The sequence below is a fragment of the Misgurnus anguillicaudatus genome, chromosome 3, assembly GCF_027580225.2.
Source record: "Misgurnus anguillicaudatus chromosome 3, ASM2758022v2, whole genome shotgun sequence".
Lineage (NCBI taxonomy): Eukaryota > Metazoa > Chordata > Actinopteri > Cypriniformes > Cobitidae > Misgurnus > Misgurnus anguillicaudatus.
In genome coordinates, this window is record NC_073339.2 from 14,499,332 (window position 1) to 14,519,884 (window position 20,553).

The 20,553-nt window shown below is 37.9% G+C and overlaps 2 protein-coding genes across 2 annotated transcripts; one reads left to right on the forward strand and one right to left on the reverse strand.

Annotated features, from left to right (window-relative positions):
* Positions 1-615: 615 nt before the first annotated feature.
* LOC129445526 (5-hydroxytryptamine receptor 4) lies at positions 616-1,930 on the forward strand. Its single transcript, XM_055206717.2, has one exon. It carries the CDS (start codon positions 617-619, stop codon positions 1,688-1,690), a length of 1,074 nt encoding a protein of 357 aa, XP_055062692.2. The 5' UTR covers position 616; the 3' UTR covers positions 1,691-1,930.
* Positions 1,931-6,457: 4,527 nt separating this feature from the next.
* On the reverse strand, positions 6,458-19,601 carry adra1d (adrenoceptor alpha 1D). The gene is made up of 2 exons (XM_055204788.2): positions 18,274-19,601; positions 6,458-8,463 (listed from the first exon to the last, which is right to left on the reverse strand). The coding sequence occupies exons 1-2, from the start codon at positions 19,205-19,207 to the stop codon at positions 7,919-7,921; spliced, it is 1,479 nt and encodes a 492-aa protein (XP_055060763.1). The 5' UTR covers positions 19,208-19,601; the 3' UTR covers positions 6,458-7,918.
* Positions 19,602-20,553: the final 952 nt, after the last annotated feature.

Genomic DNA, 20,553 nt, shown 5'->3' on the forward strand with positions numbered 1-20,553 from the left:
TAGTGACCATTGACTTCCATAGTAGGAATAAAAATATGATGGAATTTAATGGGTAACATCAACTGTGTGCTTAAAATCATTTATCAAAATATTTCCTTCATCATTTATCACAATACTTCCAAAATATTTTTTCCTACTATGGAAGTCAATTGTCACTATCTGTGTTTTCCATCACTTCTCAAAATACCTTATTTTGTGTTCATCACAAAAAAATTATTCATACAGGTTTAGAGCAACATTAGGATGAGTAAATTATGACAGAATTTTCATTTTAAGGTGAACTATCCCTTTAAAGCAGTGGTTCTCAATCCTGGTCCTGGAGGCCCACTGCTCTGCACATTTTGTATGTCTCTCTTGTCTGACAGACAATGAGATCTCTGCTAATGAGCTGATGATTTGAATCAGCTGTGTTAAACAGGGGAGACATACAGAATGTGCAGAGCAGTGGGCCTCCAGGACCAGGATTGAGAACCACTGCTTTAAAGCAAAGTCATTTGATATTGAACACGATATACTTGAAGACTTTCTCTATTTTGGTGACCAAGTGCAGTCTCAAATCTTTTTATAACTTAAGAGTCTCAAACTTCATCTTTCTTATTTATCACAGGTTGAAAGCATGGCAAACGTCTCAGAATGGAAGGAGGAGAGCAACATCTCGCTGGACTCTGACTTTGAGCTTTGTGCCACATCACGAAACTCCGCTTCACGAGTTGCCCTCTACGTCTTTATCATCGCTGGGATTATCTGCACCATTGTCGGCAACTCCCTGGTGGTGCTTTCCATTGCTTATTTCAAACAGCTGCAGTCTCCAACCTACTCGTTTGTCATGTCTCTGGCGGTCGCTGACTTTCTTGTGGGGTTGGTTGTTATGCCCTACAGCATGGTAAGGACCGTGGAAGGATGCTGGTATTTTGGCCCCACCTTCTGCCACCTTCACTCCAGCTTGGACGTGATGCTGTGCACGGCCTCCATCTTTCATCTGAGCTGCATCGCCTTTGACCGCTATTATGCCGTCTGCAACCCTCTGATATACTCCTGTAAGATGTCCCGCAAACGCGTGGCTCTGCTTATTGTGGTGTGCTGGGCCGTTCCTTTTCTGATCTCCTTTGGCCCTATTTTTCTGGGGCTGCACAAGCTTGGCGTAGACGTTCCTTTGCCGGAGAACGTGTGCATCTTCTTGGTAAACCGTGTTTATGCTGTCATGGCATCTTTGGTAGCTTTTTACCTGCCTATGGCAACTATGCTGGTGGCCTATTGGAAGATCTACAAAGCAGCAAAGCGACAGGCTATGCAGATAAACGCCATGGAGGCGCAGATGGCCACAGGTGTTGGCAAGGACTCCAGTAAGAAGCAGAGACATCGTAACTCCATAAGGAGAGAAAGGAAGGCGGCAAAAACTCTGGGCATCATCATGGGGATATTTCTTCTTTTTTGGCTGCCCTTCTTTACTGTTAATATAGTTGACCCTTTTATTGAGTATGGGACTGCTGCCGTCATATGGGATGTGTTTCTGTGGTTGGGGTACGTCAACTCCTCACTAAACCCTTTCCTGTACGGTTTCTTCAACCGTTCTTTCCGAAGGGCATTTTTCATGATCATGGGCTGCAGAATATGTCTACACGGCTCAGTCCATGGTATGGACCTCTCTCACTCGAAAAGGGATGCCAATGAGCGCACAGAGAACCAGTAGCTGAGGTTTACTTGCATACATGCATATAAAAAAAACTCTCCAAATTTGACCAAAGTTGTTTCTGTGCTTATTTGTTGTTTGCTGATAACATGTGAGGTTGCAACAAATTAAATGTTGTTTATTCTGAGATACTACAGTAACCCCCACAGGAAACTTTTAAGGTGACAACATGATTAATGATAAACCGCATGCAACTTCGATGGTGGATCCTACTTGTATAAATATGTTTGTTTTCTTCCGAATATATGTTTACTCTACGAATAAATTAGCTGTCTGGTCTGGATTTATTATTTGTCAGAGATTTGGTGCTCTGCAACAATTTATCCTCCAATCTTTTGCATAGTCAACCCTGCTGAAAGGTTCATTCACAGTAACAGACAAAATTTATGTACTGTGTATAGTAAATAGCACTCTGTATATAGTAGTACAAGCTGTTATGGCTGAATCATGAAATTATTGTTTTAACACATTTTGTCCTGTACAGAAACATTTCTGGTATTTAAAAAAAATAACAATAAGGCCATGTGCGATGATAAACACAATAAGGAACAACCAAGGAACAGAAAGTTTTTGGTATTTCAAGCTTTTAAAGTGACACAGCCAGTACATACAGTACATGCGGTGTCTATCAACAGACACACACTAAAGGCATGTGACACATCCTCCCTTGTCACAGATTAGTGGCCTTGACCTGCTAAATATCACAGTCATAGCTGACATATGTATGAGATTAAATGATGATGGAAATGAAATCTTGGACGTGGCAAACTCTTCTTGATATTTGAATAGTTATGAAACAACTAGAAAAGCTCGACTGGGAATTGGCACCAGACGGTCTGCCTGCGGTCATGAGGTAAGCAAAGGGTGATTGTTCAGTCAAAAATTGTTTACTGCTGTCCACTTCATTGTGAATTATATGACTGTAGATGGTATGGTATGTGAAAATTTAGTTCAAAACAAAAGCATCCCTTAAGAAAGCCATGAGCAACTGTTTGTGCATTTTAATGCAAGGCCCACAAAGTCCACAGTAATCAGGGGAGGACAAGTTTTTAAAATGTTTCGCTCTTCAGCACATTCTTAAATGGAAAAGGAAATGACTTATTTGTTAATATTTTATAATAACAATGCAGAGCTTTAAAAATGATTTACACACAAGTTATCCTTACAAGCTCCACATTTCTGTCACTACACTTCTGTCACTTTTGCATTTAACCTTAATGTGAAATTATTCAGAGCTCTTTTCCCAGAATCGTGTCTTAGGAGAGCTTGTCTTGCTGGTTTCGCTTGTTCAAGTGCAAGTCGTGTTGCTGTCAAGTGTACGGTAGAAATGTAATATTGGTTTTAGCAGTGAACCCTACTGGCCGTCTGTTTTTTGTCATTAAATGAATAGTAAATTCACTCACACTCATGTTTTTTTCTAAATCTCGAACCACTTTTGTCTTAAATGAAACACGTGAGCCATGTGATATTTGGTGCGTAGAACAGACCAACATTGAAGTTGTAAAATACACACATTGAAGTGTGAAATGACATTTGAGTTGTATGATTGTGAATGAATAATTTCAATCATTTGGTTGCCCTAGTTCAGAAAAAAACAGCATATCAGAATAAGTTGGACTCACTTATCTGTTTTTTTAGTGGTTAACAACTTATAAACTATTATGAAAATATTATCATGTAAATTTTGGTCAGTACCTAAAAATTTTATGGAGCGGTTTCCCGGACAGGGCTTATCCAAAAATGCATGTTTGAGCTGCCTTAAAGGGATAGTTTGGGCAAAAATTATATAAACCCATATTTTACTCACCCCGAAGCCGTCCGAGATGCATATGTCCATCATTTTTCAGACTAACACATTTTTAGTTATTTTAGAATTTTTTTTAGATCTTTCAGTTAATCAAATGTGAAGTTATGGGGTCCACGTCCTTCAAGTCCAAAAATGTGCATCTATCCTTCACAAAATAAATCCAAACAGCTTCACGATGATAAACAAAGGCCTTCTGAGGGTAATCCGCGCTGTATCCACATTTAAAACTTTATGAACGAAAATAACTCGCTTCCGGTAATGCCGCCATCTTAGTCACGTCCGCGGATGAGAGCTTACGCAGCTTACGGAGGTTTCTCTGCTGCTGTTCTGTGCCCCTGCCCTCCGAATTTGTCCTATGTCACTAAGACAAGTGCGTACACTACGCTGATACTGTCTCTCCTGAATACAGAGGTGTCCAAGATGGCGGCGCTAACGGAAGGTAGTTAATTTCGTTATAAAGTTTTAAATATGGACATTTCCACAACAACACCGCGCGCACCACCCCCAGAAGACCCCCATTCATCATCCTGGAGCCGTTCGGATTTCCTTGGGGAAGGATATATGCACATTTTTTGGACCTGAAGGACGTGGACCCCGCAACTTTACTGTTTAGCAGCTGAAAGATATAAGACATTTTCTAAAACAACTGAAATGTTTGTCTGAAAAATGATGGACATATGCATCTCGGACGGCTTCGTGGTGAGTAAATCATGGGTTTAATATAATTTTTGCCCGAACTATCCCTTTAATTTAAAAACATCTTGGACTGACATATCCTAACATATATCAGTGCCATTGTTTTGTCTTAAGATGCACACCAAACAGTACCCCCTAAAAACAGAAATGTTTTTATGTGTTTGTAAACACACCTTTAAACAATACTTTAATGGTGGTTTTGCAAGAATTTTAAGTTTGGGCTAAACTAATCCTGTAATAGGTTTGCTGGTCCCCTTAGCCTATAGTGGAAAATTGGATTACTTTGTAAATTAATAGATTTTACAGTTATACCTACACTGTAAAAAAAAATCTGCAAAAAGAAAGTGAAATTCTGGCAGCTGGGGTGCCGGATATATACCATAAAATAACGGGCACAATAAATTACACACAATTTTTACGCATTACATAAGCACGTCGAAAAGTCAATCATAGCTCCAGTATTTACAAGTGTGGAGAAAGAGGACCATTGCTGATGCATGATCAATATAGTTTACTCCAGTGGTAAACATACCAAAATGCATCAATAATTCTCAATTCAAAATATGCAAACTTTAGACGTAATGTGCTTTGTTTTAAAATGCGAACAGGTCAATTGATCTGTGCAGCGCCGCATGAAGTTAAGACTTATACCTACACTGTAAAAAAAAATTCCACAAAAAATGGTAAAATTCTGGCAGCTGGGGTGCTGGACATATACCGTAAAATAATGGGCACAATAAATTACAGAAATTTTCCGTAATACAAAAATACATTTTTTACATTTAATTTTACATTAAGTAACAGATTAAAAATTTCTCCTAAAATTATTAACCTTTTTTCAGACAATAACTGTAAAATGCAGAGCTATAACAATAAAGTGGATAGCATATATTATAAATATTTATTTTGACAGGCTCACATAACAATACTTTGCATTTGGTATATCTCGAGGAGTTTGTTGCATTAAAATGATTAATTGATTTATGAGATCAAGATTCTGCATGCTCTTGTTCAGGTTTATTCTGGTTAATAGTTGACAATGAAAGACATGATCACATCAGCATTACAAAGAAACCCAAATCTTTTTCAACAACACAAAAATTGAGTTGTAGTCCAGGAACGAGGAACTGTTGGTCCTTTTGTGAATGACTGAAATGTCATTATTTTGAAGGTCAATGGAGATTCATAAATAGCACACAGTATTTAAAGGAATATTCCACTTTTACAAAAAAAATCTGATAATTTACTAACCCCAATGTCAGTCAAGATGTTTTTGTCTTTCTTTGTTCAGTCGCGAAGAAATGAAGTTTTTCGAGAAACAATCCAGGATCTTTTTCCATACTAAGTGGACCTCAACAGTTTACAGTTTCAGTGCAGCTTCAAAGGGCTCCAAACAATCCCAACCGAGGCACAAGGGCCCCATCTAGCAAAACCATTGTCATTTTTGCAAAAAATAGTACTTTTAAACCACAACTTCCTGTCCCGCACCAGTCGCGTGATGCGCCAGCTTGACCTTACGCATTACGTAATCACGTCGAAAAGTCAATCATCGCTCCAGTGTTTACAAGTGTGGAGAAAGAGGACCATTCCTACGGCATGATCAATATAGTTTACTCCAGTGGGAAACATACCAAAATACATCAATAATTCCCAAAATATGCAAACTTTAGATGTAATGTGCTTTGTTTTAAAATGCTAACGGGTCAGTTGGTCTGTGCAGTGCTGCATGAAGTTAAAAGCAAGGGGGCCCCCTAGTGGTTCGGGGCTCAGTGCAGCTTGCGTACCCTGCGTATAGGATCGGCTCTGATATGTTGTATGTGAAATGATACTTATTAATGTCTTTGTGTCAGTTTATTGTTTAAAGTGGTCCACAAGTGTGCATTTCACATATGGAATGCGTGACATTTTGACGTATTTACGTAATATGTAAGGTCACATGGCCAGTGCAAGACGAGAAGTTGTGGTTAAAAAGTACATATTTTATTTTAGGGATGTCCCGATCCCACTTTTTCATTTCCGATCCGATACCAGAATTCCGTATATCAGCCGATACTGAAAATTTAATTTTATAGAGCTTTCTGCTACATCTAGTATCATTTTAAATGTTAAAATCAATAATTTAAAATGATTTACAAGTTACAGGAAACATTAGTAAATATTAATCATGACAGTGTTTAGGAGAACATATAATAGGTATGTTTGATCAATTAAGTATGCTAAATCATTTTTCTTAATTGCGTAAAACTGTCATAGTAAAAAAGACTTTTTATGCACATTCCGGGTGCAGAATTGATGCGCCTAAGTCATATACTGGGCTTTCTAGTCGTTTATGGGCTTTCTGGGTGCAGAAATTATGCCCTTGAAGCATCCTCTCATGGGAATCCTTGCACCGCAATGGAAAGTTTATAACCGGTAAAACACAAAGAGAATAGATGCATCGTGTGCTCAAGACAAAGTGAATTGCATCCATCCGACGGCTTACTGAGACTTTATAAAATCAGATCTTTAATAAAGCCTGCAGTTATCTTGTGTTTGCGTGTTTGAATGACGCGTTTAATCCGTCCGCTTCACCAGTGGATTATTAACTCAGTTTGCGAGTAAGTTACAGTGTTTCTGTAAACTTAAAGATCTTTAAATGTGCGTTTGTTCCTTCACATGAAGCTAAGACTTTAAATATAGTGCATAAACGTTTATGGTGCTTTTATAATACGTTGCCCTTTTAATAGCTTGTCAGTAACAACCACAGCTAACGCACATATCAGAATTGGATCGGCCATGTTCTCGGTCCTCGATCCGATGTCCGATCCAGCCAAAAAAGCCTGGTTTGGACCCGATACCGATCCAGCATATCGGATCGGGACATCCCTATTATATTTATTGTTTTAGCAAAAATGATGATCGTTTCGCTAGACAAGACCCTCACGCCTCGGCTGTGACCGTCCAGAGCCCTCTGAAGCTGCACTGAAACGACAATTTTAAACTGCATTGAAACTGTAAACCGTTGAGGTCCACTAAAGTCCACTATATGGAAAAAATCCTGGAAAGGTTACCTCAAAAAACATTTTTTTTTCTAAAGAAGAAAGATTCAAATGACATGAGGGTGAGTAAATTATTGGGATTTTTTATGAAAGTGGAGTAATCCTTTAACCACCCTTTAAAAAACATCTATAACAAATTGTGCCTCACATTTAAGTTATGTATCCCCAAATCAATTATAAATCATCTGAATCAATTAAAAGTGAGCTTCACTATGTTAATCACAGTGAATCATTTTGTCAATAGTAATAAGTGTGATGGATTCAACAGTCTGTATAGAGTACGTCACAGTTAAATGCGTTTCCGTTCATACTTAACGGCCAACACACGATTCTTTGCAAAAACATTTAACTTAAATGTTGCCTTGCTGGTTATCAGGACATTTGGACAACACAGTATACACAAACCCAACAATCATAAGTCTATTTTCTTTGCCATAAGATGGCACATCTGGTCCAGTGCAGTTACGTTTTTTCCTTATTTTGGCATTCAGTGTACTTTTTACGCCTATAAAGTAACATTCTTAAATTATCCATGTGAAATACATTTATCTCCATGAACACATTGTCATTTGAGCTCAGATTTGCTTAGAATGTAAGTTTGTGAGCAAAAATGTTAAAAACATTATCCTAAATATTTCAATGCATGTCAATGTCTCGGAGAACACAGACAGCGATCTCTGTCTTTGTTTAGATGTCTGTTTCCTTCAGGCCATAGCACTCTGTGAGGTCATAAATTTGGTAGCCGCTCTGTTCGGCGCAGTCGCTATAGATCCCCATCGAGACCGTGTCGATCTCCGTACGGCTCAGAGCGGGCGTGCCGCTCTTCCCCGTCCCGTTCTTGATCTTATTGGAAAGGTTGTTCATTTTCTCCTTCAACTGGAAGGAGGACTTCTGTAATGGCGGAAAGAAGCTCCAGCCTTTCAGGCTAAGAGGCCGGCTCTTGGTCTGGCAGGAATAGACAGAGTTTTCGCAATGCTCGTGGAAGGGAAATCCAGCGCAGAAGTCCCGGTGGGGGTCTCCTCTCATGGCCGTCCTCCAGCGTTGGTCGTAGAAACGGCGCAGGATCCGATGGCGACGCTGGCACTGACAGCGCAGTAGCCGCGTGAAGGCGCGCTGGAACTCCTTGCTGGAGCAGGGGTAAATGACTGGGTTAATGCAGCTGTTGAAGTACCCCAGCCAAAAGATTACTTTGAACACCATCTTTGAGGGCTTTAGAGCTGGGAAGAAGGAGCCTGAGAAGGTAAAGAAAGAGAGAGGACAAACATTTAGTTGTCGGCTCAAGTGAGATTTACATGGGAAATAACACCGGGGTCCAAGTACATTTAGCCCGAAGCTACAATTCCCAAAAAAGTTTAAGTGTTTTTAACCTAATTATACCCAGTAGACAGATTATATACTTCGCGTATTGTTTTTGTCCTTCGGCCCGCTGTAGAAGAGGAATGCGTTTTTAAATAGTCTTCTCACCATCTTTTTAAATGATTTCTCAATGAGGTCTGATGTTTTTTTTGCCAGCAGGAGTTGAGGAATAGGAGAAAAGCCAATATGCCATATACCATGTCTGCTCCAAACCAAACACAAACTATTGTTTTTAATGGACTGACCACATGAGCACATTAGTCACTTATGTCACATTTTTTAAAGTACAACATGCCTGAAGGATTTAAAGATATTTAAAGAAAATGACAAATTAGGAAAGTTCCTAAAATATACGGATCTGCCTGATTATGTGTTCATCCAGGCTAAAGTCTTATAAACTAATTTTGAGATTAGGAGCATCAGAGTTCGATTTCAGTCATTGATTTCACTTCAATGTTTGACATGGCCTTACTCAGTCAATATTTAAGATATCACGGATAAATTTTCACAGAATGTCCTTTAGAATACAACTTTTCCCGCCTATGCCTACTACTTAAATCTAGCATCTGGCCTGTGTCTCCTTCCTGCATTCACTCTATTGAATTGCATTATCTCACATAACAGTTGTCATCACATACCATCCACCCCTTTTTCTGTGTCACCGGAGGTCAGAGTGCCCCCCGTCAGTAGAGAGGTATAAAAATAGACTGGGAGTAGTACAGTCTTTCTGAAACAGTTTTGACGAACAAGAAAATATGCTGTTCTGCCTCTTGGGTTGAGGTCATCAATTTGTTGTAATTCTGACTTTGGAGATGAAAGCCTGGCCAAATGTTTCTAGATGGAGCATGTGATTACTGTTAGCAGGCCCAAATAGGACTTTTATCACACTTTTTGGAAGGGAAATCATTAGGTTTTTGTGTTAGAAACACTGTAAAATTGAATTTAACTTGAAGTCAACTTGAAATTACAATTAATTACAACTTTCTTGACTAGTGAGTTGCTATAAGTCTTAAAAATAAAGTTGAAATAATTTAAGCTTATTCAACTTAATTTTTATAATTCATAGCAACTCCATACTAGTCAAGAAAGTGGAAATTAATTGTAAATTCAGGGTTATTAAACTTGAACCAACTGCAGGAATTTTAATTCAATCCTGTTATATATATATATACAGGGGTGTCATGCACCAATTTTTATTAAGGGGGCACAGTGTCAACAGCTCACAGAAATTTGTGCATACACAGACATCAAACGAAATATTATAGAGCTTTCAGTCTTTTCCATGGCACTTACATTTCTAACAATCTGAAAACCCCTGCTTTCATGCAAAAACCTCCAAAATAAAAGTGATGACTAACTTTAATATCAAATACTATTCAATCGGAATAATGACACGTTTGCATCATATTTACATCTGAAACGGCATGTTTTATTTATTTAAGTCTTAATGGCTTGTTTAATTGTGTCGTTAATGCATTTTGCACAACAACTGCGTTATCATATAAAATTAATGTAATTTTTAATCCATAAAGTATATAAACAACGAAAATGACATAAGCTATAGCCACGTGATTGATTTTAATGTTCAATAATGATTTAAAAAAATATGTTTAGATAAAAAATTTTGCATTACATTTTACCTCATATGTGAGCATGTGAGATACCGCGCCCGCGTGAACTCTGGCGAACTTTGGCGTTGTGCCAAGAAGATGAATCTCTACTAATATAACGTTGAGACGGTCACATTTAAAACCATACATTTTCTACACAGAGGAGGTTAACTGCACATTACCGTACTGGGGTTTGGAAATGCTGTGAGCGTTTCTTACACGTTTTAATTGTTCAAATAGCCAAATACAGCAGCAAGCCAGCAACAGCAGAGAGCTCGTGAGCACGCCCAGACGCTGATGACGTCTGCGACTGCGCCGCCAGAATGAAAGTAATGTAACATGATCAAAACACTATCAAAACGGCGAAAATCTCCAAAAAGTGACAAGGATGCAGCACAGAATGTATAATATTGTGCATATTAAACAGATTAAAAGTCAAATAACAGATTAATGGATGCTTATTTGATTTTGAGCTTGGATGCAAAATCCATTGGCTCAAAAAAACCAAGGGGGCACGTGCCCCCTCAGTTTGAATAGGCATGACGCCTCTGTATATATATATACATACATACACATATATATGATTAAAGGCCGCAAAATTAACTCATTCCCTGCCAGCCATTTTTAAAGTTGCCCACCAGCATTTTTTGTGATTTTCACAAAGAAAAACAGTAATTTATAAATATATAAACAAACAAAATTGAGTTTTTTTTTTTACAAAGAAATGCATTTTTTTTGTTAGAGATCAGACTCAGATAAAAACATACACAGAGTTCACAATGTTGTTAAATTATGCCGAGTTCAGACTGCACAATTTTAGCCCTGATTTTGACTCACTGACAGGTTTTGAGAAATCGCCAACAAATGGCTGAAATGACAGGCAAATCGATGTTCGTGCACGACCACAGGTGACCCGACTAGTTTGAAAATCATGCAGTCTGAACTCGGCATTAGTTGATGCTTCAGTTTTTTATAAATTGGGTAAGAGCGCCACCTAGTGGATAATAGCGGAATTATAGATTACGGTAAAAACTCACCAGGGAAGCATAAGAAAAACATAAGATGAAGAATAAAGCAATAAGCCCCAAAAAACTGTGAGTTACCAGTGCATTTTATAACAGCTAAGGGGCGTTGTTAGGCACGCCACAAAGTGGATTTTTATCACAGCTTAGAACGCATTTCAACCAATCAAAATGAAGGACCAGAACTGGCCCGTTTTTTATAACTTTACTTTTATGCCTCCAAAAGATTCTTTGTTTAGTATCTTAAAAAAACACATTTAAAGGGGACATTTAACAAAACATTTTTAAGATGTCAAATAAATCTTTGGTGTCTACAGAGTTCCAGCTCAAAAAGTTCCAGCTCAAAATACCACATAGATAATGTATTATAACATGTTAAAATTGTTTTGAAAAAAGCAAGAAGTAAAGCAATCTCTTAACACTGAACCCATCGTAATATGAAGTCTGTGTTTTTTATTCGGAGTCGTTTGGTGCGCGATGACAAACAGCCCTCTCACATGTCATCATACCGCCCAGGTGCGGTACAGAGCGATCACACTAGTCAAACGAACCAGGCTTTAGGGCTTTTCACACTGCGCTTAACCCTGGGTTATCTTCGTTGTAAACCCTGCTTTTAACCCTGGGTTAAGGATCGTTTCACACTTGTAATTTAGAAGCGGGGTTATCCCTGAAATTAACCCAGGGTTATGAAACCCTGCTTGAAAGCAGGTTTAGCAACGCTTTTGTGGGGTTAACCCCGCATTGTGGTGCCAAACGCATGCAGTGTGAAACGAAGCATGGTTAGAATGTTATGACCCTAATTAAACACAGCTGAAGTAGCAAGGTGTTCAGGGTTGCTTGATAATTACAGACAGGTGTGTTGGAGCTTGGTTGGAGACTCCTGACCCAGGGTTTAGGAATGCACAGTGTGAAACGTCAAATTATGAATACCCAGGGTTATCTCTTAACCACTGATTAAATTTGAAGAGTGTGAAACATGAAAAAAATAACCCAGGATTCTGTTAACCCTGGTTTTAGAATAACCCAGGGTTAACAATTTCAGGTGTGAAAAGCCCTTTTGTGGGTCAAACGCGCCTGAGTGTGGATAATGTGCGTGCACCCTAATTGATCAAAGCACTGGTGACCTAATTATAGCACTTAAACATGGAAAAAGTCAGATTTACATGATATGTCCCCTTTAACTCATTCACCGCCAGCCTTTTTGAGAAAATTTGCCCACCGGCATTTTTGTGATTTTAACAAAGTTTCACAAAATTCCTTGCAGGAAAAATTATCTTCTATAAATATATAAACATACAAATTATATCAAATTAAATAACACACCCTCTGCTTTCAAACAAACAATAAACAAATAAACAAACAAACAAAATGGGGGAAAAACGTTTCATTATATATTAACTTTTTCCACTTAATTTAACCACTGAAATATGGATATTTCTCTTCAAAAATACAACATTTTTAACAAAAAGCTTAAAAAATTGCGTTTTTGTAAAGGAATTTATGTTAGAGATCAGACTCAGAATGACTATCAAACATAAAGGCAGTTAAAATAAATCATTAAATCTTTTTAACTTCCGTTTTTGATAAATTCGGTTTGGCGCCATCCAGTGGATAAAAGCGGTATTAAACTTTCACTTTGAAATTCGTCCAGAAAGGCATATTTATTGGTTAAATATTAACTCATAATTGACGAGATAACTCGTCAATGGCGGTGAATGAGTTAAGCTTTACAAATTTCCAGGTTAACGTCTTTTGACAGAAAAAGACCAAAAGCACAGATTTCTCGACCCAAATAGCTGTGTTACAATTAACCCTGCATTAGTCTTTGCCCCGCTCCAACCTATTTGTTTAGATATTCTTGACAATTTCACAAAGCTCGGAAAGCCAATACCAAAAAATGTTGATATTTAATGGTTTTTCCTGGAAATTTAATATCTTTACCAAAAACATGGCAAAAATGATTTTTGCTAGTAAGGTTAAACATGGGAAAATGGAAAAAGGGCTACAGGTAAGAGTAAAATACCTATATTGGTAGCTAAAAGCAAAATCAAATTACTAAACATTTAATAAACAAACATGTATGTGACTCTGTGATTGACTACCATTCACAGAACTAGACTATCTAATTCACTGTGAATCAGTAGCGGTCCTCTGTTTCGAATAACACAAGCTGTTGGTTACCTTTTGTTAACAGATGAGACTGTTGAAAGTGTGATGGCAGTCTTTACTAGCAATGCATTGGCCTGACCGTGACACTTGTGCTATAGGATTGTGTCTAAATGTTTGGCAGGAAGCCACAGTGAAGCTGTCTCGTCTCATGCTGATCACTTAAGATCTATTTTAGATCTCATCGAGGTGCATTCTGTGTCAGTCTGCCGTGAAATGCATTAGTGGCTGACATAACTGCTTGTGTCAGAGAGGTGAGAGAAAATCTTGACAGATCAGCACTTACTATAACATGTTCAGCATTATATAGTGCTGTATAGTAAAGAACAGTACTTAGTAATAAAAATCAATAATAAACGTAAATAATAGATAATGGAGGTTATACATAAATAAATAAAATATAAACAAATTGTATGCAATTGGGTGTGCAAAGCTTGTCGCTCAATGTTTTTACATGTGATGTAAGCTGATGGACATTCAGTATCACCTTCGTAGAGAATGTCAAATTATCACAACAACAAAAGTAACTAAAATGTTGTTATTTTCACACTCTGTTGCTTAATTTGAAGAGCTCAGATGCAAAGGCACTAAATGCCATTTCTGTCAAAAAATTAAGATATTAAAGGTGCAGTGTGTAATTTTTAGAAGAAACTCTTGACAGAAATGCAAAATAATATACAAAACAATATTATCAGGGGTGTATAAAGACATTTCATAATGAACCGTTATGTGTTTATTACCTTAGAATGAGACGTTTTATCTACATACACAGAGGGCCCCCATACATGGAAGTCGCCATTTTGTGCCGCCATGTTTCTACAGAAGCCCTTAACAGACAAACGTTTTTTACTAAGTTGTCTCCAACGTTGACATGTTTGTCCGGTGGCGGCTACCGTAGCTTCACTATGTGTTTCGAAAGCGAGGGGTGAGCAGTGGACTGAGGTGTTGGTTACAGTTCGCAACCTCACCACTAGATGCCGCTAAAATGTAAACACTGCACCTTTAAACAAGATAAATGATATTAACCGAATGCTCTCAGCAGGTTCTCATCAAATACTTTCTATCCACATACGCTAGCCTCCGGTCATTCAGAAATACCACTTAGTTGGCAGAATCTGTTAAACGCCTCAATGATTTTTTTAGCAAAGTCCTCTAAGTGCACGGAAGAATGGAATAAACAACGCATGCATGGCATGGTGCAAGAGTTTTACATTAAATATTCTAGGATATTGACTGAAGTTTTGAGCCTTATTCAGAAGGGACCGCGAAGAGTGACTGGAGACTTTTTTGCATGCACTTAAAGGGTTTTGCAGCAAAAGACAGTCAAATTAGTTAAATATCAATAAAATGACGGAAAATAAGGCATTTCAATTACTGCACTCTAATTCTGCTAGGTTATTTTTTACCCAATGCTGGGTAAATATTGTACAGAACACTTGTTGGGTTATTAAATACCCAACACAATGCTGGGTTGTTTCAACACAGTTTACAACAAGCCAACATGTGTTATGTACAATATTTACCCAGCACACAACACAGCAAGATTTAGAGTGTGACTTATAAAAATTATGATTTTGATCTCTTACCACAAGATATTTTGGAATTGCAATTAAATTAAAGAAAAATATGAACTATTCTATTATAACAGAGAACAAATGTATTTTTACTCCATAGTTCCATTAAAAAAGGTGGGTCCAGGAATAAATCTTTTGGGAACCCTTTACTTAAAACAAACTTTTTATGTTTTTAGTGTGTCCATTGGTAAAATTAGTTTTTATAAATCCTATGCCACTGAATGAGATCCTCTCAAATGCATGAGATAACTGTGTTAAACAGATACTGTAAATAACAATACTGTTATAAGCAACAAAGTCTACAGACAAAAAATGTACCTGGCATGGTTTGTGATATCTTCATGTTTAATTAGACTTGATTTTTAGCTATCACGACATCCGTAGGCTATAGTTGAATAACATTTGTTTCCAGCAGTCAAATGTTCCCTTGTATTTAATACAACAATAGCATATTTAACCCTTATAGAGACCTTGATAAAGATTTTTATACCACGGCCCAAGGCCAAGAAACACTCATTATGAACTTAAACAGTACTAGCATATGACTATAATAACTAATAGTAGCATATGGTTATTTCAAAATAATGAAAAAGGAAAATCCTGTGGGTTTTAATAAAAAGCTCCAATGATTTTCGATCAGATAATTATACATAAATGCAAACAAACAAATCCCTTCATGGTTTGCTGCATTTTGTTCACAAACCTTAGACATACCCTCATACATATTGCATAATGCTCAAAATTAATAAATGTCAAATAAAAATAATAATAATCCAACAAAGCTGGCAATGCTCTCAGATAACTGTCAGGGAATACGTCTATCTAATATTATTAAAGTATTGTGTATTGCTTCAGGAGGGCAGGGTGTCTGGTTCTGTTTGTGTCACAAAGAAATGAGAATATCACTAGTATCCATATGGCATAAAGAAAACATTCCCTTGATACATCACAACAATAACAGCGTGGACATAACTGCCAAAAATCTGAGCATCGCTAAGACTGGACATATTTGTCATTCTACAGACTTGCACCACAGTATCAGATAGCACAATTTAAATCCCAAAATCACAGTCTTTTAAAGCTTATTTTAATACTTTAAAATACCAAAAAATATCTTTAGTAGAGACTCACTTCATACTATAGCAAGCTCAAACTTCATTTCTAAAGCGAAGGTTCGCAGATTTTAAGTATGTGTGGATCTAAGCCACGTCACATCCCTGCTCCATCCTGGTGGCTTTGCCGTGCGCTGCGGCTCTGGAAAACGAAAGCGCTCTCTTTAGCTGGTTAATAGCCGTGATTAAGTCAGTGGAGCGTTGGGCATAAGGACCTGAGTGAAACCCCCCAATTTTCCCTGGATGAACAGTCAGGCCTCCCCTTCCCAAAGCCTTAAACTTTGGGAGCAAAAAGAAGAGTTGATCCCAGAATTTCACCACCACATGCAGATCATGCCAAGAGATGTTATCAAGCCCTGTTGCCCTCCTATTTCCCAACACTGACTGCGAGTGGAACGTCAGGAGGAACAAGCAAAATCTTGTGGTTATAGGGTTGGAAAACTGTGGAGAAGGATGAAGTGGTGAGGATGGGGGCGCAGGGAGGATTGGTTAATTCATTGCGGTCAATGTACACCACCAACTACTGCTCTGATTTTATACCAGACATTAGCAATGAGAGTAATTTTTTAAAGAAATTGTACAGTAAATAATAATCATAATATTAATTTAGTTTTTTATACTTGCTATTTAATCTGCCTAAACAATTATGTCATTAGTACTAAAAGCTTAAGGGACTTTTCTTTCCTTTACTTGCACACCTTTTGTGACATCATCTTTGCTAATAGCTGGTATCTTAATGTCTTTGCTCTCATTGGTGGTCATTGACCCTACTCATATTCTGTATGGAACCCATTACCAATACCAACTATTCCTCCCCGTCTTATGGATTTTCCATATCTCCCTGTCTCTGTGTAGTAATTGGTTTTAAGTTGACGTTTTTATAATACATGGAGTACAAATGTATGTTTTTCACAGGAATTTTAACACATGGGTGTGCAATTGTTTTTAACTTTAACATTTGCTGCATTTTGCTAAAACATGGGTAATATAACTAAATGAGCCACAACTGGTTCTTGGCCACGAAGAACAGTAGATAAGATGTACTGTTACAAAAAAATGTTTTCACATTGCACATTACAAAATGCTACAACAAATAAACAATGTATGAATTCTTCAAGTCATCGCCTTTAATAAAAAAACTGAGAAAATACAGGGAATAAATGCTCTGCTTTTTCTCTGCTATTATTATAGCTTTGTTTTGACAACATACTTTAAGTCAGCACGGTTCTGTGGTTACATCATAGTTAAGCATGAAGGCAACTTTCAATATATAATTATTGACGCAATAGCTCTTTCTGGAGCTCATGCTTGTGGCATTAAACAAGAGCTCCTTTCTTATGCTAGAAAGGCTTTACTTACTGCATTTTAAATTGGTGTCCTTTATTACGAAGAAGCATGCTACTTTAGGAACTGTGAATAAAGTATATAAAAAACTTTCAGCACGAATGCTACGTAGTCAGTGACCTATTTGCCAAATATCTTAATTGTAAATATCTTTATACAAGTTATGCACAGTTTTGCATACATAAATATACCACCTGACCTGCTAGAATTAAAGTAGTGTAAATTGTAAAATTCATGTAACTTACCTTATATTTATAACACATTTAGCTTTATCCTGACTACAGAATAACACAAAATGCACAGCATAAAACAAATTTGTACTGTGCATTCAGTTTTGGCAACAAATAGCACTATAACCTGTACAAATTTGATCTATTTACAAAATAATTAAATCTCTATTTTAATATTTATATGCCTATTTTAGTTTGTTTGTGCAATTAAAAGTTATGAATAAACAGGAATTTCACTAAAAAGGGTTTAAATGTTATGAAATATTTTTTATAATTTGAAAGGAGTACTAAAGATTCCCACTGAAATTTTTTAGAAAATTGCTCCTGATACGGTAAGATTAAATGCTCCTTACAATTATTTAAAAATATATATTTTATAGGATTTGGGTCCTCTGCTTACCTTTACCTGTCTATCAGATGTAAATTGCAATTGAGTGTTCAGTTTAAGAGTACAATATAACCGAAAAAAACCCTGAATCGTTCACTTGTTTGATTCCTCTAAAACTGGCTCCAAATTGTAATAGAAATACCAGTATAAATTATGTTAGATATTTTGACCTGAGTTGTTATTTTATAAACAGTAATACATGAGTGGAAACATGGAAACATGTGAATAACTCGTACGTACCCAAAGGCAAAACGAAGAAAAAAGGTAGCCAACAAAGAATGAACATCCCCACGACGATGGCGAGGGTTTTAGCAGCTTTCTTCTCCCTGGAGAACTTCATGAGTCTGACAGACAGCGAACTTCTGAACGGATGGCTTTTGCTTTTCGAGCTGGTGCCCGCGTCCTCCGGCGCGCTCCGGCAGTGTATCCGCAGCACCACCTCCACAGATTTGTCCCTCTCGCGTTTTACACCCGCTTCCAAACTTTTAGTAGTCCTGCGGGCCACGATATACACCCTAATGTACATAACTAAAATCACCATGAGCGGAAGGTAGAAGGAGAATAACGAGGAGAAGAGCGCGTAACCCGGTTCCTCCGTGATGCTGCAGATGCTGTCGTCCAAAGGTGGAGGCTCCTTCCAGCCCAACAAGGGTCCGATTGAAATAACCATGGAAGAAACCCAGAGCAGCACCAGTATGACACCAGCTTTCCGTTCGGTCATGATGGTGGGGTATTTTAGGCAATATTTCACCCCAATGTACCTGTCTATGGATATGATGCACAAACTTAATATAGACGCCGTGCAGCACAGGACATCCACCGCTGCCCAGATGTTGCAAAAGATGCGCCCGAACACCCAGCATCCGAAAACCTCCAGAGACGCGGAGAAAGGCAGGACTATGATGCTCAGCAGCAGGTCCGCTATGGCCAGGTTCACGATGAAGAAGTTTGTGACCGTCTGCAAATGTTTGTTGCACAGCACCGAAAGGATCACCAAAATGTTTCCAACGATCGCCGCTATAATGAAAGCGGCCAGGAAGATTCCCACACCGATGACTTGCGCGTCCAGGGTGATGCCCACACAGGTGTTGCTGACGTTGGATAAAGACAAGTTAAGCGCCTCGTCCGAAGTGAATTCATCATTGCTTTCGTTCAGCAGGTTAGGAAATGTCATTTTGAAACTCCATAAATGCTTTCTATTTGTTGTTTCCGACGGTGATGCTTGAAGTCTTCACGTTAGTCACTTTTAAAACCATTCTTGCATCTCCTTGTTCTGGCACGTGGTTCCAATTGATGTAGATTTGCATTGATTAACATCAAAGCCAAATGAACTGCCTGCTGCGTACCACACATCTGTGTGGCAGTAAAATGTTGATTCTGATTTTTCTGCACATGTTCACAGCTACATGCTAGATATTAGTTTGAAAACAATTGAGGTAGAAAAAGCTAGTAAGCAACGTTGCTCCAAAGTCTAAAAAACACTTTGTGTTTGTTATGAACAGGCTGCTACTGGTGGCATCTTCAGCGACCACTCCAAACTGGATTACAGGAGCTCAGTTTGGACCCCAGTGCTCCAGGTCTCCTCCTCCAGATCTGAGAAACTTGGTGACGCACAGTTCCTGCAGTTCTACATCTGACCACAAGAGGACTCTGTATTATTGTTGCACTATTATGTTGGCACACACACACACTCGGGATCACGTAATTTTGGGACAGTACAGATGTAAAATACAACCTGTGATGAGAGCTACAAACCTTTTCTGTGACATTTTTATAAGTGTATACGTTTCATTTTCGGTTTGTATGTCTGGTGAATGTTAATCATGCAGACTGTTGGCAAAACTCAATTTTGGCAGAGACAGCGTTGCGATTGGAAAAAACCTTAGGAGAGGTCGGAATTGATGTTGTTACTACTGACACTGTGCAGCTGCCATCCAAGGGCCCAGACACATAGTAAAATCTGAGTGAGGGATAACTGTGGAGCCACCAGGCGCCCTTCATGGGGAGTTTGAAGGAAAAAAATCACAGCTGTATGTGAAGGACACAGTTAAGGACTGTTTGAATTTTTTATTTTGTTTTCCAGGTTGTAAGCTGGTCATTGTTGAGGTAATCAGAGGTTGACTTTGTGAATGAAATACCGCAGGTGTTTTTTAATGCTTTTAAGTCAAAGCTGTCACGGGACCAGTCACTTCATATTATGGGCAGATAAACTTAATTTTAAGTCTACACTTGCTACAAAAGGCTCTTTACAGCAAAGCTATATAGAAACAACATGTTTGGTTCCTCAAAAAACAATTAAGTCAAAGGTTCCTTATATAATAATTTCTGTCTTACCTGGCTTTGAAAATAGTTTTTTTTAATTGAAATTTTTTGTAGTTTTTTTTACAATAAATAATTCTTTATTGAATTTTTTTTTCAGATGTTAAAGGAGCCATACATCCAAATTTAAGATGGTAAGTTAAAGAATCACTACACATTTGCAGCCTACATTAATATTAGCAGTATTCAGAAACATGATCT

Excerpts from the sequence above, each read along its gene's own strand:
- adra1d (XM_055204788.2), bottom strand. The coding sequence starts at position 19,207 with ATGACATTTCCTAACCTGCTGAACGAAAGCAATGATGAATTCACTTCG. Across the intron at positions 8,464-18,273 it reads TTTCTTCGTTTTGCCTTTGG|GCTCCTTCTTCCCAGCTCTA; the intron begins GTACGTACGAGT and ends TTACCTTCTCAG.
- LOC129445526 (XM_055206717.2), top strand. The coding sequence starts at position 617 with ATGGCAAACGTCTCAGAATGGAAGGAGGAGAGCAACATCTCGCTGGAC.